This window comes from Poromitra crassiceps (assembly GCF_964638095.1).
Source record: "Poromitra crassiceps genome assembly, chromosome: 5".
Taxonomy (NCBI): domain Eukaryota; kingdom Metazoa; phylum Chordata; class Actinopteri; order Beryciformes; family Melamphaidae; genus Poromitra; species Poromitra crassiceps.
The window spans coordinates 40,688,437-40,715,482 of NC_139642.1; the positions used below are offsets into that span (position 1 = coordinate 40,688,437).

At 43.6% G+C, this 27,046-nt stretch overlaps 1 protein-coding gene across 1 annotated transcript in view; it reads right to left on the minus strand.

Moving 5' to 3' along the window:
- cadm2b (cell adhesion molecule 2b) overlaps window positions 1–27,046 on the minus strand; it is a gene marked incomplete at both ends in the record, with an annotated part of 219,840 nt that overhangs the window by 47,078 nt on the left and 145,716 nt on the right. The window contains one exon of the mRNA XM_083636996.1: window positions 828–977. Within this exon, the coding sequence (XP_083493122.1) occupies window positions 828–977 (150 nt within the window). The remainder of the gene's footprint in view (window positions 1–827; window positions 978–27,046) is intronic.

A 27,046-nucleotide genomic window follows, 5' to 3' on the forward strand; every position in this document is an offset into this window, starting at 1 on the left:
GGAGACACAGCTTCATTAGGAGTCTGCTTCAACATTAAGAGGAATACATTTCCCCCCTTATCCTGACCTTTTGTCTTATCCTGACCTTTTGTCTTATCCTGACCTTTTGTCTTATCCTGACCTTTTGTCTTATCCTGACCTTTTGTTCTTTATTTAGTCAAAATAGAAATATAATTTCTTGCAATATAATTTCTTGTCCCTGGCTCGCACGCTTCACATGCTCACCTGTTCAGCAATTGTGCACCGTGAGCCGAACCCTCGCCTTATTTATTGTATATGATCGCAGGTAGGGCTGGGTTAAAAAAAAATTCATATATCGATATCGAATTGATATTCAATTGAACTGATATTGATGCATAAATGCCAATATTGATCTTGCCTGTTCCTGTGGATGCTTGAAGCTTTAACCCTAGTAGACTTGCGTGGTTTGGTTCTTAGTGCAATGAGATCTCGTAAACATCTGTAAACATTACATTTTTTAATAATGGACCAGGTTAGAGCGTTCCTTGTACAATTTACAGCATTAGTTCTTTGAGAATCACTGTCATATCCAAGCAAAATTGGTATTGTCACTGAAATATCGATACCGAATTGTATCGTATCGGAAATTAAAACGAATCGGGACCTTGTGTATCGGAATCGTATTGAATCGGGAAGTCAGTGGCAATACCCAGCCATACTCGCAGGCGAACACACTACATTCAAGGTTGAACAAATGAATGAAGTAGTCCAGTGTAGTAACACAATCTAGTTCAGACATCTTTATCATATCTCATCATTTCATCATTACGCCCATTCATTATGTGCATAAGTATTACCGTACTCACCTTTCTTGTCCCCAAAGAAGAGGGTCTGTTGTGCAGGATTTGACCACTGGAGGGAGGTGTTATCATTGTAATCCACACGACAGGTCATGTTGGCTGTGCCCCCCTCCACCACCGTCACATTCTGAGTTATGGGGAACTGACCTTGGCTACCTGCAAGATTATGAGACAGAGGCGAGGTCATGGTCGTGGTCGTGACATGAGTAGATTGCCATTTCGTGTTTGGGTGTTAGTGTCTTTTCACTGAATTGCATTAACATAATCAGACTTAACAAGATTCAAAGGAGATGATCTGTCGTCCCCATATCACCCAATCATGTGATGACATCACAGTAAACCAAGGATAACTTCATGTAAACATAGTCAACATGAACTCCAGCCTTTGGCAATTGCTGGAGCTAGAAAACAGTGCTTTTACACTCCGAGAACAATGGTAGATCTCCCTCTCCCCGAGCACTTTGCTCACTGCCTTATTGCAGAGCCCTAATTGGTAGCACGGCCTAATTAGAGGTATTCATGTTCTTGCCGTCGAGTCGAGAGCTGCAGCTGGGTGGCAAATTGACACATAATCCGAGACACTGTGGGCCTTCGATCCAAGTGAGTGCCTTACCCCGAAACATCCACTCATCACAGTGTGCAGAAGACATCCAAACGAGCCCTAATCACCCAGCCTGGCTGGATTTTACCTTCTTATTCCACATTGTGCTTGTCGTCTCAGCAAAGTCCCCTAATTACATTGCAGAAGCATTTCTATCCCGCCTGTGTTTTATTGAACTCTGCCAGCCTTCAAAAACAACCATCTAAAACGAATAGTGTTTTGCGGGGAGCTGTGAGAGGACACAGTGCAGGCTAATATGAGCCATCATTGGCCCCCGTTAATGATGACAACAGTAAACAACTGTATGTATCTAAGTTCATTTCTGAAAGGGGATGCACTGTGTAGATTTGCCTGGGAGCACTTCATTTTCCTCAAGTTAATCTTTGCCCATGTTTTGTCTTGATTTCACAGGCCCGCGTCGGTTTCCTTTTGTAATTGCACATAATGTGCCTGAATATGAAGGTGACATTGTCTCTGCCTCTCTCAGGTACAGTTCACCACAGGGACGTTTCAACTAAGGGAGCAGCTGTCTGCCTCATTAGTCCATCCCACATGGGGATGAGAGGGGGGCTGGGATAGCCAAAGGTCTGTGGACCTTCCTTGACCTTGGCCGTTCTGATTGAGACCATTGTCAGCCAGAGGTGAAGGTAAAGCGGGCTATAAATAGTGATGGGAATATGGAAGAGATAGCTGTTCCAAGAGTTCCCATTACGTATGTGCTAAGAGAGTGATGTGAATTTAACGATGTAAGCATGCCAACAAACATTTGATTTATGGATGCACGATGATATCGACACGTCCTCGGTATCGCCCGATACAGGCTTTAAAATGAAATATGGGCATGGGCCTGAAACGAACATTTCTGCCGATATGACAGGCTGATCAAATGACGCTTTAATTATGCCCAAATTGGCCCTGGTTGTGGTGGCTGTTGTCAGGAACGTCTCAGGGAGAGCATCATCCAAGCCTGTTTAAGTAGGATGAAGCTTACACCGTTTTGTTTGAAAGAAAATGTGACATAAATTAAAAAAAATATGGTATGGCAAGTCGTTTTCTTATTTTGCTCAGTTAATGTGTACAAGTGAGGTTTCCAGACCAAATTTCAAGCTGAGAGAGAGGTCGTCATATCTGTATTACCTGATCAGCCCGTGACGTCAGTCAAGCCCAAGCGTGGCGTCAGGCATGACATCAGTTGTCCTCAGTTCATGAAGTCAGTCCTCCCTAGTATATATAGCAAGGGTTCTACGTCACCCCCCACTCTGGAGGATCATAGCAGCAGTTGGCATCGCGGCTGTTCATTCCCCCTGAAACCATCCTTTGAAGCCGTCATTTCACCCCACCCACCTCCCCAGTCCACCACCAACGAGTCTTGGACTCCTGGAGAATCCCGGGGGGGGGATTCTCTCTAGCCCAAATAGATGCCGCCCTCTCGCCTAAAGGGGAGTGCCATCTTACAATGGAGTCATACGCCAAAGTACTTGCCATGCACGCCACTTGCTAAATAAAGTCTCTTGTTAAACCTTACCGACCGGTCTCTCATGATTGAATTATAAACGTATTGTATTTATGTCTGCATCTGCCAGTCGTATAAGAGATGCACACTCAAAGATTCTCCTCTGCTGTGTTTACTCCCATACCAATGTGTTTCGCCAGAACATGCCCTTATCAGGGTAGGAGGATCTTTGAGTGTGCGACTCTCTTGATATTATTTTGATGTCTCGTTAGTCTGCACCTCTTCAATTTGTTTGTGTGTGCGCCACTCTGTATATATTGCGTCTGCCAGTGGGCCATCATAATAAGAGTAGGCATAATAATGTGTTAATTCCACTACATGAGAGACTTGATGTTCTCTAAATTAGGTGGGGCCAAAACTTTGCGTATATCGGTATAAGCATCGGCCAATTGTTTTTTTTAAATATCGGCAAAACTCCAATATCGTGCATCATTATGCACAGAATCACATCAACACCATATTTTGTCATTACACAATAATTGGATTGAAAAATGTGTTGATGTGTGCTGAAAAGTATGCAGGTCATTATATTAAACACAGGGAAAATGTGAATGCAGTGAGGTAGGAGGCTGCAGTACCATGTCCTGTCTGACTCTCAGCCTCGTTTTCATGCTGCCATCCTCCCTGTTTGTCTCCACTGTGTACTATCCAATACAACAGAGATGCCGTGGAAAGTAAAGGGGGAAGCAAACAGTAATGAATGTAACCGTTGATCCCTGAGGGTTTTGGGCGAGCGGGGGTACAATGCATAAGTATGGAGGATTGCGATCACAAAAGCGGTTGCTGAAGCCCTCCTCAATTACACCTGTGAGGCCAATAAACGTTGCGCACGCAGTCAGAAAACGTATGCCTGTGTCCTGGGCATTGTTGTCCTGGGCATTGTTTTAAGAAGTGTCAGTGTCCTGGGCATTGTTTTAAGGAGTGTCAGTGCAGGTTGTCTGCACTGCAGCTAACTGGGCTTCACCTAATACATTCATGAGATTCTACTGTCGTGAGTTGACATACTGGAGCAGCCCACAGTGTGGCGAATGCTGTCCTGTCTGTAGAAACATAATCCCTAGCACCAGCTAGAGAGAGTGGATTCCATTTTTGACGTGGTGGGTGGAGCTTGGCAGGCTGACTTCTACACTGTCAAACACTTTAGAAAAGGCACTGTAACACAAACTTGCAGGTGACCCTGCGTTCTGACCTATGAAGAAAAGCAGATGTGTTTGTATAAAGGAGGGATGTGCAAATATGTTCCACTTAGCTTTCTGTAAACTGGCCAACACATTTTATTTAGCATGGGCAGGGCTTGCCCCTGTGCTTGTTTTTTTTTTTATAAACTTTATATACGTAGGTTGTTCAATTCTGTGTATTGATTGTGTTTAGTCAGACCCAGCTAGATGCATTCTCTGTAAAGTCCTCTGAGACATGCTTGTGAAATCGGGATGTAGAAATAAACTTGACTTGAAAGGGAGCAGTTATGAGTCAAACTCTATGAGATGTGAAGGTCCTCTGATGACCCGAGAAGACTCAGTGAAAAGAGGGGTGAAGGTCCTCTGATGACCTGAGAAGACTCAGTGAAGTGCAGTGATGAAATGAGGAATAAACATGTGCATTTGCAATGGCGCAGTGGGAGGACGGGCCCTCCCCTACACACACAGCATACAGTATATATTGGCCTTACAGGCATTTCTATTGCCAGAAAAGGACTTCAATATCAGGTATTGCTGTAGCAGTCTTCTAAATATAATATACCGCTATGCATTATACTGAGTGAAAGGGATCTTTTTTTCCCAGTCAAGACTAGTTTCACAGCTTGCACAGTGAGACAAGGCAAGGCAAGGCAAGATTATTTTTATAGCACCTTCACCGACACATACGTAATTCAAATCGCTTTCCATAAAAGAGATCAAAGAAAAGAGCATAGAGAATTAAAAAGATTACAAAGTGAATAAGATACAATTCATGTAAAAGAACAAAGTAAAATGCAAGAATAAAATCAAGTGAAATAGAGATGTTTACCCCTCTAAAGGAAACAGAATCAAAGTAACACAGTGAATAGGATGCAATGTGCCTACAATGACAGAGAGTAGGTTTCACTGAGGTTTACAGTACAAGAAGATATGTTGATGAAAGCAGCGGCTGCCCTCTGAAACATGAATACCATTAGCTTTGCTTCTTCATACTTGTATCTCTCTTGCTTAAGTCATGAAGATCATGAGGTGCTACAGAAAAGGAAAAATCAATATGTGATGAGTCACACAGTTGTTTCTCTGCCTCTTCTCTTCTCCTCGCTCTCTCTCTCTCTCTCTCTATATATATATATATATATAAGTCTGAGACTGTGGGTCTCCCCAAAGCCCCCCCCCCCCCCCCCCCCCCCCCCCATATCATGAATATGTTATTGATTGTGATTTTAGCTTGATAATAGTGTTGACATACCTCAGACTACACCAAATACAAAGGTCTGTTTGAAGGCGTTTATTTGTTTCTGACTCTGGGAAGTGGGAAAAACAGTAAAATACTACTGGTAGTAAAAACTACTGTATCTCTGAATTATCTCTTTAACCAAATCACACACATAATAGGCTATTCTATGTGTTCTCCTTTTGATAACTAATGTAATATCTAATAATATTTGTTCACTTCCATTCACTGAGCCTCCCCTGGATCTGTTTGGAGCCTCCCACTTTGAAAACCCCTGAGGCCTATACCACGAAGCAAGATTAGTGGCTTAGCGAGGTAACTTCAGGTTTAACCTTCGGTTTGCTGTGCTACGACGCTAGTTAACTTCTTACCGAGATATATTTCCATAGCAACTTATGCTTCACACTTAACCTGGTCGACCGATAGCAGGTTAAGTTGCAAGGATAAAAGTAAACCTTAAAAGGCACCGCTCACGAACCAATGAGCTTCCTGGAGAAGGAGAGAAGAGTCTTGCGACCGCCAAGACCCATTTCAATCATGAGAGGCCAGTTGGTAGGATTTAACGAACTTTATTTAGCAATCGGCATGCATGGCAAATACTTTGGCGCATGACTCCATTAGCCGGTGGCGCTGCTCTTGAGGCAAGAGGAGGGCATCTGCATAGGCTAGGAGATCCCCCCCCCCGTGGGGGATCAGGAGTCACGACTCGTTGGTGGCGGACTGGGGAGGTGGGTGGGGCAAAACAACGCTTCGGAGGATGGCTTCAGGGGAGATGGACTGCCGTGAAGCTAGCTGCTGTTATGATCGGCCAGAGAGAGAGAGGTGACGTAGAACCCTTGCTATATATATGAGAATTAACTGACGTCATATCTGACGTCATTACAGACGTCATACTAAGACCTTGACTGACCACGTCATACTAGAACTTGACTGACGTCAGGGGGTGATCGGATTAGATTATGCACGAATGGCCTTCTGCTTGAAATATGGTCTAGAGACCTCACTTAATCATATACATCTCCAAAGCGCACCATGTGCGCAACGGAGATGCTGAACATCGGTGGCGAAATCAAGCAAGCTGATAACTTACGCATTGAGACAATCTGCATTTTTTGCCAGCCCTCCTTTCTGTGATTATTATGTGCAGCAGTGTTGCCTTTGGTTTTTATTAGCCTACATCTTTGAATTCTTCATATTTCCTTAAGATTATTCTTTGTTCCTCCAGCGTGAAGTATTCATTTTTATTTGCTCCCAAGCATGTTTGACCCTGCTGATTGCACCTGGACGATGCGTGGAGAAATATCACTAAATCACCTGCGTAAAAAGGTTACCATAAACGTCTCCAAAGCGCTGTGTGCAACGGAGCTGAACTGAGTTTACACTCCTACTCGCAAAAAACAGGTTTTATTCAGTAGACGTATTAATCTGCTGTTTAGGCACTAGGCAGAAACGGCAGCAGAAATCAAATGACTGATGTGAATAAAAGCGGTAACTTTAGACAGTCCTTCAGTAACAGACTCATATCCAACACGGACTTTGATTGTGACATGCAGTAAAGCTCCGTTAATTTGCCACTTTGATGTGGCTTTCAATGAATGAGGAAATAGGCATGTCTGACGGCCGGAACACACATCTTGCGTGTGCTGTGCGTCTGCGTGGCGTCTGCGTGTCGTTTTCATTTCGGCGCCCATGTTAACAGGTTACAGCAGCCACCCCACCGGCATCAGACGCGCGTCTCAAGCGCGTGTCTTGCGAGCGTGAGACGCGCGTCATCTAGAGAATAAAGCGAAGCCTATTTTTTCCTTTTACCGCGCGCGTATCTCTAGCGTGTCTCTACACAAATAGACATTAAAATGATATTTTACAGGGGCAGCCACAGCCAATCAAGGCTCGTTTTGATTTGAGACGAGAGGATGAGCTGAGCTCACAGCTGCAGTTCTCCTGCCCTCTGACAACCACATAGGCTACAACTGGCTTCGTTCCTCCCCTCCCCACCACACACACACAGACACACACACACACACAAATCATACTGCCTCGATTCTGAAGTGAGCCCAAGCGATCTTCAGTTAAAATCATCATTGTATTGTTTATAGCAAATTTAATAAAAGGTAAACTCTATAGGAAGATAGTTGGCAGACAGGCAGCAGCGCAGCAGCTGCCACGCAGCAGCCACGCTGCCTGTGTGGATGCCGCGGGCGTGCCAGCCGCAGCAAGCACGCCACGCACACGCACACGCCACGCACACGCAAGATGTGTGTCCCGGCCGTGACGCTGCAAAATCCAGAGCTGTCCATATTGCATTGTGATTGGCTAGTTGTTAAAAAACCACGCCTCTTTCGTGGGGACGAGCTCCTATTCACGAGCATTTTCAGGTGCACGAGCTCAGAGCTGATAAAGAAATCCAAATTGACAGAGCCAGCTGAAAACTGGCATCGTGATACAGAATAGCGCGGTTCCTTTGATCTGGTTAAGCCAAACCAGATCAAGGGACAGATCCTGGATCTGTTTATCCTCCATTCGTGGTATGGGCCTCAGATCTAGTAAATCATGCCTTCCTCTGTGTGTGTGTGTGTGTGTGTGTGTGTGTGTGTGTGTGTGTGTGTGTGTGTGTGTGTGTGTGTGTGTGTGTGTGTGTGTGTGTGTGTGTGTGTGTGTGTGTGTGTGTGTGTGCGTGCGTGCGTGCGTGCGTGCGTGTGTGTGTGAGAGAGAGTTTTCTTTCATTTCTTTTTTTATTATTATTAGCTAGCAGTATGTTAAAAATTAAATATTAAATAGCAAAAAATATATAAATCTCCCCAAAATGTCCATAATCATTGTTGTTGTTGTTTGTTTGTTTGTTTGACAGCCTGTTCTCTGTCTTCCTGCTCTACGCAGACACAAACTATCTCGACACACTTGCAGAGGACTATGCAGCACCTAGAAGAGAAATGTTAATTATAGTGTTTGATAATTTTATCACACTTAGCCTACTGTATGTTGAACTAGATTTCTATAGCAAATGTTTAGACTATGATTTGAAATATATTATTTTATTAACCTTAAATTAACCTCTTTGTGCTTCTTTTTCGTGTCTTACTGGTGTGTGTGTGTGTGTGTGTGTGTGTGTGTGTGTGTGTGTGTGTGTGTGTGTGTGTGTGTGTGTGTTTTAATAAAGAAAAAAAGCTGTGCTAGCAGCCTGCTTATGGGCCTAACTGTTAAAGCCATTGCTGGTCCCTTGGCAGTGCTTGCTCCTTTCACAATGTCTTTTGATGGCAGTCACATGGATGTGAGAGCTGGTGTGTTTTTTGTAAGTGCTCAAGCAAAGTGCTCACGCCAGTGAAAGCTGAAGCGGGCAATATCATCCCAAGCTGGAAGATTATGGTCCAAATTCAGGTGGGTTGCGGTGATCATCAGTCACAATGTCAGCACACACCAGATTATTCAAGTTGTGTGATGTGCTTCATAGAGTCATGTTGCTGAGACATAGACTGTAATATTACATAGACACAATCAAGTCTCAAGCCATACTGCTTCATGAATCAAATATTTAGCTGTGCAGATTAGATTAATTAAAAATGTAAATGGATGGTTTGACGATCGCATCTTCATTGTAAACACAAATAACTGATGACTATAAATTATTTTAGGGAGAGAGACACAGGCATCTGGTAAAATATCATGCACAGCACAGATATGTCCTTGTCTTGTCTTGTACCCCCCCCCCCCCCCCACACACACACACACACACACACACACACACACTTTTTAACTGCAAAAATCGCGGATGTCAGCTGACATTAATGTAGCAGACTCAATTTTAAAAATAGACATGCTGGCAACATATGAAACTAGAAGACCTAAGGCATCCATTGGTACCACGCCTGTCATGCTAGCTTGTGGGGAAGGGAGCTACATCGCAGTTAGGCACGATTTTGGCGACGAAAAAAATGGCATGGCCATTTTCAAAGGGGTCCGTTGACCTCTCACTTGAAGATATTGTGACCTATTGTGACTTCTAGGAGAATTGCAGCCTCATGAAACGACAACCACAAACTGGAGTACCTATGGCATTCATAAGATGTATGGCCTTGCTAGGTATATTGACAATAAGGGGGGTTTTGAGCAATTTCCAGAACGTAATTGTTCGCCAATCGACGGAAAATGCATGAATTTTGACCATTTTCCTCAATTCCTGAGTGGTCAAAAATGGTTAAAATCCCCCCAAAACACACACACGGGGGGGGGGGGGGGATGGGAGGGAGGGCTATTGTGGAAGGGGGGCTATTGTGTCCCCCTCACTTCTCAAAACAAAGTTACTCCCTTGTATGTTGCATGGGATGTCCTATGTGAAGCAGGTGTGGGAGGGGCGGCTGTGGCTCAGGTCGTTCGATCCCCGGCCCCTCCAGTCCGCATGTATTGTCGAAGTGTCCTTGGGCAAGACACTGAACCCCAAATTGCTCCTGATGGCTGTGCCAGCAGCCTGCGTGGCAGCTTGCCACCTTCGGTGTATGAATGCATGTGTGAATGGGTGAATGTAGGCTCATTGTAAAGCGCTTTGGATAAAAGCGCTATATAAATGCAGTCCATTTACCAGTCCATCAGGGCTGGCAGTATGCATTGCTAATAGCCATTTCATTTAATCTCAACCAGCCTCTTCTTGATGTTATCAGAATGCAGCTCAGACCTTCACCTGATGGAATCTGAGTCTGACAATATTATAAGCTAACAATATGATACTTAGAGAAGTGATCTTGCGAGTCCTCTGGTCCAGGTATCTAGAACAGTGGTTCTCAAAGTGGGGTCCGGGGACGCCCAGGGGTCCTTGAGGGGATACCAGGGGATCCCCAGCAAAAACGGGGATGATTTTATTTTCACTATAATTCCATCCATATGTCACACAATGACAGATGGTCATGGGTTTCATACACTTTCTTTAATAAAACATCTAAACCAGCTCAGTGGCCTTGTGGTTTGAGTGTCCACCCTGAGACTGGGAGGTTGTGAGTTCGATCCACGGCCGAGTCATACCAAAGACTATAAAAATGGGACCCATTTGCCTCCCTGCTTGGCACTCAACATCAAAGGGTTGGAATTGGGGGGTTAGATCACCTATGATTCCCGAGCGCGGTGCTACTGCCGCTCACCGCTCCCCCAGGGGATGGGTCAAATGCGGAGAACAAACTTTGCACACTCAGGTGTGTGACAATCAGTGGGACTTTACCTTTACTTTAAAAGCAAAAATCTTATCAAATTGGGGTCCGTGGTCTAATTTTTGTCAGTTTAGGGGCCCTTGACTTGAAAAAGTTTGACAACCACTGATCTAGAAGATGAGATCAGGAAGTTATGAATCTTTATAACTGTAGTTAAAAGGAAGATGAAGATTAATAATTAGATAATTAATGTCGATGGGGTGCTCTGTCTGATGTTGTGGAAATGTGGAAATGTTTTGACATGATACACATGGCAAATTATACCATGTGGAGCTAACAGGTTTGAATACAGGATCATTAGAGATCCATGTCACATACAGTATGATTTGAAGGACTCGTCCAGTGACCACTGAACTAGGATTTGATTTGAAAAATACGAGAAACATCTCTGTTGAGGAGAACAGAGAATTAGTGGAGGAAGAATGAGCCATACCACCCCAAAAGCCTTTCTCAGTTTCAGCTGACTGCACCAAATAATGGAAAGCAGTGCCTTGATGAATGGCTAGAGAGCAGTCAAGCACACCACTGCAGAATAAACTGTAAACTGCACGCAGGAGTAAAAAGAAAACAAATATCTCAAAAAATAGTTCAAGAAATAGCCAATAAGGAATAATAACACTTATTAATTTTCATATAAAATGAAATCTCAGGCAGTTTATCAAGCCACCTTCTGTCCTTGATATTGCGACTGATATTGTTAGGGCTTCTTTGCAATAATATAGATGTTAGAGTTGGTGAGCTTTCATCTGCATGGTAATACTGTAAGTCATGGCAACTTTATACAGTGCCTGCCAGTGACAAAATGCAATATAAAAACACGTAGATATGCAATCTGCATGCAGTCATGATTGAATAGCTGATCACATTTCCACTTTCAATATCTGAATGTCGAAAATGCATTTGCTGACATTTAAACATAAATACTGAATATATTTTTCGGGCCTTCATAAGCTTATGCATGATTACATACATCAAACAGTCGTGCAAAACAAGGATGAGTTATTTGATGTGACATATACGTTATGGTGGTTTATGTGGCAAATCAAAGGACAATCAAACAACGGGCGAGCCTAGGAATCGAGCGCACGTAGCGTGCGAGATGCCTTTTACTAAAAAGACAATACACTCTTGAGAACCTAATAATTAATCACTGCAATTACTGTAACTTGACATAATTATAATTAATTGGCTTACTTAATTGGCCTATTTGCAAACATGTTGGGAGAATCTAGGAAGTTGAACACCAAGTATATAAATATTCAATTTAATTCAAACTTGAGGCCTCTTGCTGCTGTGCATTTCCATGGTGGAGAGAGCAGGAAATAACAGGGTTTGCTGTCTCCAATGACAGGAAAAATGCAAGTAATTTTCACATATACCGACAATTCTATGTTCCGTTTTAGAGTGTGAAGCTTCTTGGAAGTGTGGATGTCACTTGCTCTCAGCATCCTGTTTCTTTTTTCAGATCCAGCATTACTTCCTGTTCACTGGTGTTGAAATACCCCATCCTCGTTCGGATTTGCTCTGTCAGTTTCTCTGCAAGGACTAATAGACACTGTATCACACCCGTTCCATTAGACATTAGACATTAGACATTAGCCACCAAATTCCTCAAAGAGCTCATTGAGGCTATTGGACCTATTCTACACTTTATTGTAAATAGCTCCCTGACTAATGGTTGTGTCCTTGGCTATTTTATGCTGGCATGTGTCCAGCCTCTTCTGAAGAAACCCAACCTTGATTCAACCATCTTTACTTCACATCTTTTACAACTTTTCATCTTTACCAAAACTTAAAAACAAAGTGCGTCTTTTTAATCTGCAAATTTTTAAAGTTTTGGACTGGTCAGACTGAAATGTTCTATGGTCTCTTGTGATTCCAAATATAGCTTAATCGCGTGGTTTGACCAAGTAAAACTATTTTTATAAGCATTTTACGAAATGTAGATCGCTTATGCCCAAATCAGAAGTGGGCGTGACTCTGGCTCTCTATTGGTCGCCAAATTTGAAGTAGATCGGATGAACGGTTCTTGAGATATGTGAAAGCCATGTTTTGATTGGTCGAATTGCATGAAATCCGACACTGCACTTTCTCGGATCTTCAGCAGCGCACCCCCCAAGTTTGAAGATAATCGGATGAACGCTTATTTTTGTGTTGCCAGTAGGTGGCGCTATGACTGCACAAAATCCGGCACTGTACGGTTTGAAATTGATCTGACGAACGGTTCTTGAGATTTGCGAAGGACAGACAGAGATAGACATACAGACGGTTCTGCCTTTATCAGATACAGTATAATTTAAGGACCCGTTAATGTAATATTACTCAAATTATTATAACTGGCAGCCTTGTGGACATTTGCCTAAAAGCTGTTGAAAAGCTCGCTAGCTAGCTAGCTGGGTGGGTGCTTAAGGTCTCATACTGGATATTTGTTTCCCAAAGATAGAAATATTATGCAACTGATGGCACATAGGGAAGGTTTGTTTGGCTCTCACTAAGTCCTACAAGCTTAGCACCATCTAACCATCGAAAACATAAAAATGCACGCACACACACACACACACACACACACACAATTTGGAAATACGCTTACTGTGGAATAACTGCACACACACGCTTTCAGTTTACTGTGAAATGACTGAACATCTGACTCAAAGACTCGTTCACATTGAACGGTAAATATCGGCAATATCTGGAAATATATTCACCTTATGCAGAAGAGACTGTCTGGCTTGAGAGACTAACAGGAAGTGTAAATACAATCGGAACTTCCGATAATATTTACACTTCCTGTGACTCATAAACCTAGTCTGACTTATGTGAGTCAAATTAGTTTTGACCAGGTGAGTCAGACTAGTTTGAGCAGGTAAAACTGTCAGCGTTTTGAACAGGAAGTCGTGATACAATGGGTCAAGTAGGCAGGGCTGCATAAGGTGAATAGATGTAAGCCTTTTTTATTATCCTGTATGGCTTATTTATACATACTGTACATATAGGAACTGTATGACAAGACAAGACAAGACAAGACAAAGACAAGACAAATAATGTCTCTATATGCTGTGCATATATGCACTTCACGGCACTTTAGTTTACTTTACTTTTTGTGCAATGTACCGGGGTATGCTTTTACTGTGTGTGTGTGTGTGTGTGTGTGTGTGTGTGTGTGTGTGTGTGTGTGTGTGTGTGTGTGTGTGTGTGTGTGTGTGTGTGTGTGTGTGTGTGTGTGTGTGGGTGGGTGTTGCTGCTTATATTGTATTTTTATCTTGCTGGCCAGCGGTGCCTGTTCTTTATCTAGATACTGTAACGTCACTTTATGCAAACATTTTTTGCACTTTAGTAGTATTACTTTATTTTCATTTGGCAATAATTATTAACATTATTATTGCTGCACCTTTTTCTTAGTACTTGATAGTACTTTTTGTGTGCCTTGCTACATGTTTCAATGTCCTCATGTTTTTCCTGTTTTTGTCCTGACATGTTGAATGTAGCTGCATTACGTGACACATGAATTTCCTGCAAAGGATCAATAAAGTATCTATCTCTATATACATTCTTTCATATATACATATTTAAAAAAAAACTTACACCACTCATTTATATAGTACATGTAGTTAATGCAAAACTTTGTAAATGTTTAATGTACCCATGCCTAGTTTGTTTTAATTTGTGCAAACCTTTTTCTGTGTGCGAGTACTTTGAGAGCAATGCAAACCGGAGTCAAACTCCTTGTATGTGTACATACTTGGCCAATAAAGCTGATTCTGATTCTCATCTTATTACCATTAGGCCTTATTTAGCAACCATTAACCAAAAGCTGTGGCACAGCTCCAGATTGTGCAAAATGCTGCAGCAAGGCTTTTTAAAGAGCACTAAGTGAACAGACGGCATTATACCCATTTTGGCATCCTCCTTACATTGGCTGCTTGTCAGTTTTAGAAATGATTTCTAGATTTTATTGACAAGCACAGTCTCAGATCCCCAGGCAGCACTCTCTAAGCGTAGGCTGAAGACCAACGATGACTGGATTTCTCTGTCAGGAGTCAGGACCTCTCGGCTGTTGACTGTCCTGCTTGACGAGCTTAGGCTGCTAAATCAGTGTCATCCCTTAGAATCACTTCTCAAATCCCCAATTGCACAAAAAGGCCTTGACCTGCACATTTGCAGCAATTTTTTTCTTTCATCGCCCCCCTTGTAATGTTTATTTTTGTTGTTAAGCACTTTATATCTCCTATTGGTAATAGCAGTAGTATTTTGAAGTACTTGTTACACGCATGGAATTAAGTCATTTTTAGGGCAAGGCCACTTTGGCCTTTTATAAATACAAATTTATAGGGCCAACATTTAGGGCACCAAGGCCAAAACCAATGGTAATTAAAATACCTCATTTTTTCAGTCATTTTTTCCTCACCAATATAAATACATGTATTCTAATAGAGAAATGAAGTGCTACACTGTGATACAGCAGTGCACACATGTAAGATGGCTCAGACTGCAGTAGTTACATGTCCAGTAACACACAATAACATAAGTGTAACCCAGGTGATTTTCTGTGGCTACAAATGACAGATTTCCCCTAAACATCTGCCTATTGTTAGATGCTGCAATTTACAGAGGTTCCCTAAACCGAACTGCCTCATGCAGGCTACTGCTACTGATAGTGTTTTTGTTTATTTGCTGCATCACATGTAGTTTTAAATGAGGAAATCCACAACTTTCTTTTAAGGGCACAACAGCCAGTTCAAAACAGGGCATGCCAAATTGTCCAAGCGGATAGTTAATTTTAGAAGGGTCATTACGGCCACACTCCAGGACATCCATGGCACCGGCCTTTTGGTCCTGCCCTGTTGTTAATGTTTTTCCTCATTTTGTCACGACAATACAGCAAGCACTGTACACTGGAGTTGCATTAAGTTAGGGTGACCAGACGTCCCGGTTAGTCCGGGACAGTCCTGGTTTCAGGGATGTCCATCCCAAGTCCCGACAGTATCTCTCGGGACACTGAAAGTCCCACAGTAGGCCCATTATAGTACTATCTGAAAACACATATGTCAAAGGAAATGATTACTCATTCATGCATTTAAGTCAACCATCCTTTAGTAATTTCTTAGTATTTTGCTGACAGTACAGTGAAAATGGATGACAGAACAGAGGCAACTTTGAAAAATTCAAACCTATGCAGTAAGTGTTCAAATGGTTTCCAAGGTATGCTCAGTCATCCACTTAACCACCACAGGTTTAAACTATTTTAACCACACATCACCGAAAGCAAAACATTTTGAAGTTGTGAAGTGAAATTCAGGTCAATCTGCTTCAATCTCTGATTGTAGGGATAAAACCACCCAGAGACAAAATTATATATATACTATATATATATACTATATATATATATATAGTATATATATATATATATATGGCAATGTGGGCTCTGTTTGTTTAAATTTTTGTCCCACTGATGATGTCATCAGTGATGTCATAAATCACTGATGGTGGGTCATCAGTGATGTCATAGATGCGAAGTTGTGACATCATCAGTGATGGGATTCAGCCCGCACAGCGGTCGAGCTGCAGGGCGGGCGAGGCCACGTGGCGGCCGAACTGCAGGGCCAGCTCGACGAGCTGTACGGTGGGCGAGCCCACGCAGCAGTACACTTTGGGAATCACTGGTATACTGTATATGCGTTCAAGATAACCGGTTAAAATGAGTTAAAAAATTATATTATTAATGCAAAACTTGGTGCAGCTTATGTGGTGGCTGGCTACTGTATAGATAAATGGAAGTGAAAAAATATGACATTGAAAGATCTCATAGAATGGCCTACGGATAAAGAGATCGACAGTTTTTCCCACTTTTCCAGAGTCAGAACAAATAAATGCCTTCAGACAGACCTTTTTATGTATTTGGTGTAGTCTGAAGTATGTCAAACAGCAATATCAGGCTATCTTGGCTCAATTGTTGAGTGTCTATGGGATCAAATAACATAATCATGATCATAGGCATCCAGGAATTGAGCGAGGTGGGCTCCTTTTTCCAACCTTTGTCTGGGGGGATGCCCACAGTCTCAGACTTTGAAAACCCCTGTCCTAAACTATACACTCTCATTACTGAAGGGATGGTATCTCCATCTGATCATGTAAAGCATTAACATGTACACTTCCCACATGGGAGTGGGCAATTAGATTAATGCTGACTCTACTCAGAGGTAATTCAGGATCTCTATTTCTACAAAGCAGATCACTTTCAATTCTAGCTCATTTTTGACATTAGATGTCATGTTGTACACATAATTTGAATAAAATTGTGTATAATCGCATTGGGCCTTAATGTGTAACTGATCTTTAAAAAAAAAATCTTTACTATACTGGTCTACTGTGATGATAGCTCCTCTTCTAGCTTGTTTGCTGACTAAAACTACCATAACAGCTAGCAGGCAAGCAAACATAGCTAATTCAATCATGAGAGACTAGTAGGAAGGTTTAATAAACTTTCGTCGTTCGATCGTCGTTCGATCCCCGGCCCCTCCAGTCCGCATGTATTGTCGAAGTGTCCTTGGGCAAGACACTGAACCCCAAATTGCTCCTGATGGCTGTGCCAGCACCCTGTTTGGCAGATTGCCACCCTCTGTGTACGAATGCATGTGTGAATGGGTGAATGTAGGCACATTGTAAAGCGCTTTGGATAAAAGCACTATATAAATCCAGTCCATTTACCAGGATAAAGAATCCTCAACAGCAATTCGGTATCCAGAATGGACCAATCTAGGCGGGTGTTTGACTGCGAAATATACAGGGCTGCTTTGCTGTAAAACGCTTTGTGATATTGATAGATGTTCTTTCCATACTTCAGTTGAAGGTCCCCCACCAGCGCCATGTAACTGTCCAGCTCGACGCAGCGATTGGGATACACAGCACATATGATGTCACGAAGAACACCGAATGCAACCAGAAATTCGCCTATTGAAAGGTCTCTGGACAGACGGGGGTCAGATAATTTTAGAATAGGAGACAAATCCTGGTCACCTGTTATTTTCTTGCTGCATTCTGCGGATGGCAGGAGAATACTAACTAAATTAATATCTCTGCGTTGCTAATAATATATCTGGGACCTCAGCCTGGGGGATATATTAGCAAAAAGCGGAATATATGGCCTTCCGAATGGAGGAGCAGGGACGGCTGATGCCAAAGAATTCATCGGGCGGGTTGCGCTGGGGGCGACACAGCTGCTGAGATGGGAGAGCTGCTGGTTGCAGAGGGTGAAATGCACATGGAAACTGAAGCTGGCCTGGCTGGGCTGGAGCAGCGAACGGCGGAGCTGCAGAGGGATGAGTGGTTTTCGAGCGCCTTCAGACAGGCATCAAAAGTGCTGAGGGACCCGATTAAAGATTGCATGGTTGCAAGCATTGAATCCTGCTGACTCAGAGGAGCTGGAAGGCCCGCGGAGCTGGAGGAGGTTCCCGGAAGATCGGAGAAGGGATCGCTGTACACGGGAGCGTCAGAGGTTTTGCTGTGCTTCGCTGGGGCCTTCATGGGGAAAGATTTCTTGGCCCTCTTTCTGCGTCCTCAGCCTCGGGCGCACGGAGCGGCCTCCTCTTCCTTTCTTCCTCCTCCTCGAGGGCAACGGCCTGGGCCTCCACGGGGAAAGATTTATTGGCCCTCTTTCTGTGTCCTCGGGTGCATGGAGCAGACTCCACTTCTGGGTCCTCATCGCGGGGGACAACCTGGGACACGACACCCAAATCTGACATCTGGGACCCTTGCAGCCCCGGATTGGGAGAGATGCCGCTTACCACGAGCTGGATTATGGAATCTATTTCGGAATCTATTTCTTCAGCATGAAAGTGCATGGATTCCTCCTGGTCATTGTCGGATCCTGACATGGTGATCCCGTATGACACAGGAGATGCGTCTCCGGCCATGTAATAAACCACAACGAAGAGTGAAGCAACAAAATAAAAACACGAAATAATAGCAACTGATGATGCGGATCAAAGCAGCCAACGACAGGAGAATGGCAAAAGAACGCGAAACAACTGCGAGACAACTGCTCCAGTGATGATGATCAGCAGCTGAGGATGACTGCACAAATGCGTAACATGGGCTCTATATACTACCACTATCGCCTTAGGTGATTGGCTCAGCAGATCAGGAGAGACAGATGTCCTGAGGTGATTAAATGGGAAAATGGAGAAAAGGGGGTGGCTAACTACGTTAATGCAGGAAATGCAAAGGCATAATGACAGAGGAAACAAGATGAGACTGTTGAGAATATCAACATGTTCCTCAGACATATTATAAAATGACTATGAAAAGCTCTATACAGCTAAAATGTCAATATATTTACTTTCCATCAACGTCCATGTTTTGTGAAAACGTCACAAGACACGTCACAAATCGTGAATACCACATGAGGGAGCCGTTCAAGTGGATTTATGTCGTATTCACTGTAAACACGAGCCCAATTGAATGCAGCATTACACACCCTGAATGACAAGGGGTGTGTACAGCATAGGGGTGATTTAACATGGAACTGAGTGATGCTGTAGAAGGCCAGTCTTCATGCTTGAAATATAGTCAGAGACCACACTACTGAATCATCAAACAGTGAATTTCAATGAATTCCCTTAATATTCCATATGAAAGCAGCAGCATTGTCTTTTTGCAATGCATAAAGAACATTTGGGCAACATTCATTCTCATGATTCTAAATGAGATGATCTGAAAACTCAGATTCTTCCCATGATGCCCAGAATATGCTAATATTAGGCAGAATACTGATGCGTATAAACACCTTATGCGGTTAACATTGTTGAGGCAAATTAAATGGTTTGCTTTCACAAGTTTAGTGAGGTGGCATTTGTCTTAAGCTTGTGACAGCTTTGTGAGCAGGTGGTGCTAATCACTCCGTTATTTGTTATTTGGCAAATGAACATGATGAAATTATGAAATATTTATCTTGACAAAACAAGACAAGAGAAGGTGCAAGGTATGACAAAAGGCCCATGGACCAAGTTAGGGCTCGATGTGAAACTGTGAAAATAAGACATTACTGTATAAACATTAGTGTGTAAATTAACTATAACTATAACCATGGGTGAAGGCATACCCAAAAGTAGATTAATTAAAGCTGATGTAAACAGCATGAGGAATTCGACCATACCGTCCAGGGAGGGTATATTACTGTAGTGTGCTTGCTATCATCGGTCAGAAAGCTTTTGTTCTTTAACGTATGTGCAACTTTAACTTTGTGAATAGAAAACCAAGGGGCCAAAACTACATTTGAAGCCAATGCCGAAGTCCTGGGAGAGACGATACCACAAATGTCTTCAACTGGCTGCATGGCTGCTAAACATATTGACACATATGCACGCATCCTATTCATCGACTTTAGCTCAGCTTTCAACACTATCTCCCCCCACAAACTATTCTTTAAACTGCAAGACATGAACATACACCCGGCCATAAATTACTGGATCCTAGACTTCCTCAGCAACAGAATCCAAACAGTCAAAATACACAACCGGATGTCCCACCCCCTGACCCTCAGCACTGGCACCCCCCAGGGGTGCCTCCTTTCCTCCTGGTTCTTCTCCCTCTTCACTAATCAACTCACCTCCCTGGACAACTCAGTAAAAATTTACAAATACGCAGACGACACCACCATCCTCGGCCTCATCACAAATAATAACGAATCAGCATACAGACAAGAAGTAGAGAGAGTTGCAACATGGTGCTCTATCAACAACCTCCTGCTCAACACCTCCAAAACAACTGAAATAGCCATAGACTTCAGGACTGCAAAAATGACACCCAAACTCCCACTGACAATATCCGACCAACCCATAACCCTCACAGACTCTTTCAAATTTCTCGGAACCCACATCAGCAATAACCTCAAATGGGACCACAACATCACAACATCTCAACGCTGACGAAGGCTATCGCTGAAACGCGTACGTTGTGGTGCAACAGGAATAAAAAACCCTCAAAAGGACTTTTTGAGTGCTGGCTCCTTCTCTACTACCACAACATCACCACCATCACCAAGAAAGCACATCAACGTCTATACTTCCTCAGGCAACTGAAGAGGTACAGGATAAAACAACGCCTACTTCTCCGCTTCTACTCCGCCATCATTCAAAGCATCATCACCTCATCCATAATTGTCTGGTACGGTTCAGCTGATCAAATCTCCAAATCCAAATTACAGCGCATTATTAACAAAGCAGCAAAAATCATTGGTTGCGACCTCCCCACCCTGGACTCCATATACACCTCCTGAACCATCACCCGTGCCTGTAAGATCATTAAGGACCCCTCCCACCCAGCCCACCCCCTGTTCCAGCCCCTACCCTCAAGGAGATGCTACAGATCAATTCCAACCAAAACCACCCGCTTCAAAGACAGTTTCTTTCCCACAGCCATACGGACTCTGAACTCCCTCAGCACCCCTCTCCCTCTCACCCCTCCCCCCTCACCTAACTATACGTCTGTTGGTCTTGTATCCTGTATTTATGTATTTATTGTTGGAAGTGGGAATGGTGTAACTGTCTAATTGTCTAAAATTTAGACAATTAGACTCTAAATGTATCAATGTCCTGTTTCCATGTTATGTCAGAGCTACAACATCATGTACTGAAACTAAATACCACCAACCTGGTTGCGTGGCAATAAAAGTATCTGAATCTGAACTCCACCCACCTCAATACAAGTGGGACCAAGGCCTAACTTTTGTGTAGAAAATATGTATTTTTTATTTTTCCTATAAGAATTATAGTTACAAAATTCACAAACTAAATGGTCTGCATTTATATAGCGCTTTTATCCAAAGCACAGCCATCGGGAGCAATTTGGGGTTCAGTGTCTTGCCCAAAGACACTTTGACATGCAGACTGGAGGAGCCGGGAATCGAACCACCGACCTTCTGATTGGTGGATGACTAGTCTCAATGCCAGACCCATGAGAGTTCTTACGCTGATACACTACGTTACTGCATGCTGCAGATCTCTCTCTGGGTCTGGGACGCTTCCCCTCAGCGAGCTGGGGTCGGAAGTGAACCGTTCACTTGGCCAGTCATTGGCCAGTGGTGGATTCAGTCTTCACCAATCAGTAATGACTTTGCGATCAGTGACGGCATGGGAGGCGCAGCCCTTTTTTCGAGCTGCTCTCTCATTGGTGCTACGACCTGTCACTCATTCAATTTCACCCCCATATAGACACGCCCTCAAACCCCAGCAGTGACTGTGAAGTGGCACAGACTCACTATGTAGTATGCGGAGCGCAGCAATTCAACGTATATTTGAGTCTGGGGAGAGACTAGTGGATGACCCGCTCTACCTCCTGAGCCACAGCCGCCCCCCAAACTAATTTCATTTGTTCTTATGTCTCCCCAGATGGAGCTTTTTTAAATAACTGTGCCTGTAAGGAAGTTTGTTGAGTTTCGCCGGTGTTAAATGAAGCCTCTGAAGCCGTACAGCCTACATAGACGCACACACAGTCAACATAATTTACTACATAATTCCATACTACTACATAATATAATAGTCTGGCACACATGATATAAAATATACCTGTTCCTGATTGTTTAGGCTGTGAAGCCGTACAATCATGTATAAGTTATGTACGAGATAGTAATAGACTATATATATGCCTGGAGCTCAGTATCTTTGTAGTGAACGTATAGCTCACTTCATAAAGAGTGTTGCCCTGGATGCCGGAGATCAACTGAAAAATGCTCGCTGAGCTCCCTCTTTCATCCCCGTCTGTCTCCATATATTATTCCACATTATGATGCTTCTCAAACCAATCTCACTGCAGTTTAAATACCGCAAGCATGTAAATACGCTACACTATAGCAAGATCAAAGTGAAAAGAATGTTCTAAACGCATCGGCTAGAAAAAATATAGCCTATCCCTGGCTGGATGTCATGATGAGATTAGATTGGTGAAAGTTTGGGCAGAATGATATCGTTTTCTCTCGCTACCTTTTCTTATCCCCCACTGCACAGGTAGGATGATGCAACAGCCTCTGAATGACAGGGGCTCAAAACTACGGTATAACAACTCTTTTTTTTCATCGGTCATTGTGCCTATTTGACGCGCGAGAGAGAGGGAGTGAGAGAGAGAGAGAGGGGGAGAGAGAGTGAGATGGCAGAGGAGAGCTGTGCGCAATTACGCACAGTCATATCTCCGGCGCACTGAATAAGGCCTGGTTTTGAAAAGCGCTAAACGCTAAATTAACGCCAGGGGGGAAGATAGCGTTAGGCCGGTATTTAAGGCCAAAACGCCCATTCTGGCCTATTCTGGCACTGCGCCATGCCTCTTCGGCGTAAAGCGCATTTCGGGGCCTAAAACCATGATGCTATCTTCCCAAGGCAGGCGCGCAAGGCGTGTTTTTTTGCGTTTAACGCCAGTTTTAGCGCCTAAGGCCAGTGGGAAGATAGGGGCCATTACCTCCGCCAGGGAGGTTAAGTTTTTGGTGAGGTTTGTCTGTTTATCTGTTTGTTTCTTTGTTTGTCAGCAGGATTACGGAAAAAATGGACCAACTTTCATGAAACTTCATAGAACTTCACTATACTGCCTTATTGCTTGTTGTGTCTCTTGTTGTTTTTGCACTCATATGCCCTGTTATATTTGTACTATGTTGTAAACGGAGTCCACAGCACAAGAATTTCACACGTGATACTTGTACCATGGAGTGACAATAAAAATCTTGAATCTTGAATCTTGAAAAGGGTATAGCATGGGCCAGGGAAGGACCCCATTATATTTTTCCAGCAGATCCAATACATACATGCAGTCGATCTGTGTGGGATCGCCCACAAAATGTTATACGGCTGGCGCGCGAGTGGGGTAAAAGCGCCCATATATCTCAATGGGCCTTCTCACCAAAGGACGGTGCTGCGGCTCTACACTACAGGATTGGGGATTCTAGAGCAGGTACATAGACGTCTGTCAGATGTGCGTTTACTGCGGTGGTTCAATCCCTGATCCTGTGTGCCTGGGCTGGGCTAGCAGCTAAATGCTAACTATGCTGAATGGGGAGAATGGGAGGATTTACCCCACCCATACCTCGCCCCCAGCCAGCTACCCCAGCGTCTATGACGAGACATTGACTGTATCTATCCGACTCACCAAATTTGCATATCATAGCAGACTAAACTGCCTTGGCGGAGGTCTGCAATTTCCGAGTTCCCTTCTAATTGTATCTGTTTTGATCCTAAATGATGCCTTCGAGGTCTGGATCACGTGTCTCCTCTCTTGAGGGCTTTCAGGTGACATTACATCTCTGGCGGCCATATTGGAGGCCCCCAGCTCTTGTGGAACAGTAGCTTTTAACAGCAAATACCACTTCAATCAGGAGAGGCCAGTTGGTAGGATTAGACAAACTTTATTTAGCAATCGGCGTGCATGGCAAATGCTTTGGCGCTTGACTCCATTGGCCAGTGGCGCTGCTCTTGAGGCAGAGGAGGGCGCCTGCATGGGCTAGGAGATCCCCCAAAAGGAAGATCTGATTACCGGAGGTTAATTGAGATCTGCAGGCGCCAGTAGTTGATTGCACTATTCCGGCCTTCGACCTTTTTAGCGACTTACAGCTATTTGCGGCTGGCGCTCCCAACTCGGTCGGGCACCTCGCGATAGCGCTTCCCAGCTTGGCCTACCTGGCCGCCTTGGCGCTTCGCGATCGTACTTTCCGGCCTTCGACCTTTTTAGCGACTTACAGCTATTTGCGGCTGGCGCTCCCAACTTGGTCGGGCCTTCGATCTTGCTTTTCCTGCCTTCGACCTTTTTAGCGACTTACAGCTATTTGCGGCTGGCGCTCCCAACTCGGTCGGGCACCTCGCGATAGCGCTTCCCAGCTTAGCCTACCTGGCCGCCTTGGCGCTTCGCGATTGTACTTTTCCAGCCTTCGACCTTTTTAGCGGCTTACGGCTATTTGCGGCCGGCGCTCCCAACTCGGTCGGGCCTTCGATCTTGGTACATTAAAATTTAGCTTGGCGCTTCCCGGCTTGGCCTACTTGGCTGCCTTGGCGCGACTACCCTGACTTTCTGCGCTTGACTCCATTGGCCAGTGGCGCTGCTCTTGAGGCAGAGGAGGGCGCCTGCATGGGCTAGGAGATCCCCCCCCCGTGGGGGATCAGGAGTCAAGACTCGTTGGTGGTGGACTGGGGAGGTGGGTGGGGCAAAACAACGCTTCGGAGGCCGGCTTCAAGGGAGATGGACTGCCGTGGGCTGCTGCTGCTATGATCGGCCAGAGAGAGAGAGGTGACGTAGAACCCTTGCTATATATATGAGGATTAACTGACGTCATGTTTGACGTCATAGCAGACGTCATACTAGGATTTTTGACTGACCACGTTGTGCTAGAACTTGACTGACGTCAGGGGATGATCGGATTACGCGTGAGTGGCCTTCTGCTTGAACTATGGTCTGGAGACCTCACTTGGTCGTCTCAACAAAATACAGCAGACACAGTAGCTTAAATATCTGTGCTCTTTTTGACTGGGAATGGCTCATTTCCCTATAGATACAGTCGGTCTGTGTGGTGCAACGCCCACACAACGTTACTTCCGTTTTAGGGCCAAGCTGACCAAGCGTCTTTGACGAGACACTGCCTGAATGTATACTGTAGCTCAGTGGTTCCCAACCTTTTTTGTCTTATGTACCCCTTGAGCTGTTTTTCCATGACAATAGTACCCCTCACTCATGCATGTTGATGATTACATACAAGTAAATCTATACAAAATATATGTTTCACTGAACTGCCGGTGTTTGGGCTTTTTAGGTTTTTTGTGGGCCATTATCAGTAGCAGAACAGTGTAGCAGTTGACACTTGCCAGCAGAACTAGTTGCGGCACACACATCACATTTTAACAATGGGCTTATGAAATGACTTGGAATATATATATATTTATTTATCATTTTGGAGGTAAATTGTATTCCCCAATCATTCCAAGTACCCCCTGCAAGCTGCTCAAGTACCCCTAGGGGTACACGTACCCCTGGTTGGGAATCACTGCTGTAGCTGACTGATTTTGTGCTTAGATAATATCAGTTTGTTAGTAATAAGCCTAGTATCTGCACACCTCATCACTGTTTTGTTGTAAACATCTGATTTGGCACATATCCAGAAGACGCTATAGTGCTATTAATAGTTTTGATAGATTAGCGTGCTGGCTACTTTACTTAGCTATTGTAATAATGCACAAACCATTTTACGACATGGCCCAGACTGTTATCAGTCATCACACTCACAGTACTGGCCTTCAAGTATGCTAATAGAAACTCAACCAGTCAGTAAAAATAGGAAGACAGACTGAAGAAAAACAGTAACCTGCACTAATTATTGTTTTCCAAATATAGTAGTCTATTCATTTTTTGTGTGCATTGGAATAACTTTGAATGCAGTTCTGATTACATTGGCCTATCACTATGTCTATAAGCATTTATTATCTTACTTATAGGATCTATACGTATATTGATAATGGAAATGAAATGCTTGACAGGTGAATGGTTATGGGTGTAGATAAAAATAGCCGACTTGTATCAATTGCCCCATAACCCATGAAGTAACCCGCTCAGATCTGATTGCTTTCACCTATAGTGACCTTTTCGCAACAGTCTTAACAGGAAAAACAAGGGGAAAAACAGATTACATGTGATTTATTTCTGTAAAGACTGAAAGGTCAGATCTGTCACACACACACACACACACACACACACACACACACACACACACACACAAATTGTGCAGACAATCTGATTGAAACCCTATTGGTTCAACATCGACCCACAATGTTTCCTACAGTATGTATATATGGCTATTAGTGCCTATGTCCACCGGCTGCATTACGGCTCCGTGCAGTTGCCTGAACAGACCCACACCCATGTAATCTGTCAGACGCATGGGGGATCTGACAAAAATAGAACAGGTGCATATTTTTTCCATACCATATGTATTGCCCATCTATTAACATGGGCGAGAGTCTGTTCTAGCAGTTTTACTGGACAGAGCCGTACCACATCTGGTGGACATTGGGTTTGGTGCCATTTTAAATGCTGTAAGCCTAGTTGACTGGAGAGATTTAAGCAATTGTTTACGTAAGTTATAGGGCCAAATCTATAGTACTGATGCCTTAACTGGAGCCACTCTGTAAACTGACAGTGCAAAGTGACGCATGTTATAAAAATTGTAAAAAAAGAAAATCTAGCGGCTCAAACATTATTCACCTTTTGATAATGCCCTTCCTTATCCAACAATTCAATAAAAGTATCTAAATCAACATAGGAACATTTGACTTCCTACTATATAGGCCTTCTAATATTCAATTAATTAAGTCATGGAAAATCCATATGTAATTATGGTAAAAGCTAAGGCTGTGATTACTTTTGCCCACATCAGATCAGTAATGTACTCTGTGTCACCCTCTTTCTCACTCCATTGGCACCTGGCATTAAAATAGAAATGCAGAGAGGACAGAAGATACATTAGGTCACAGTCACACATGGTCAAATG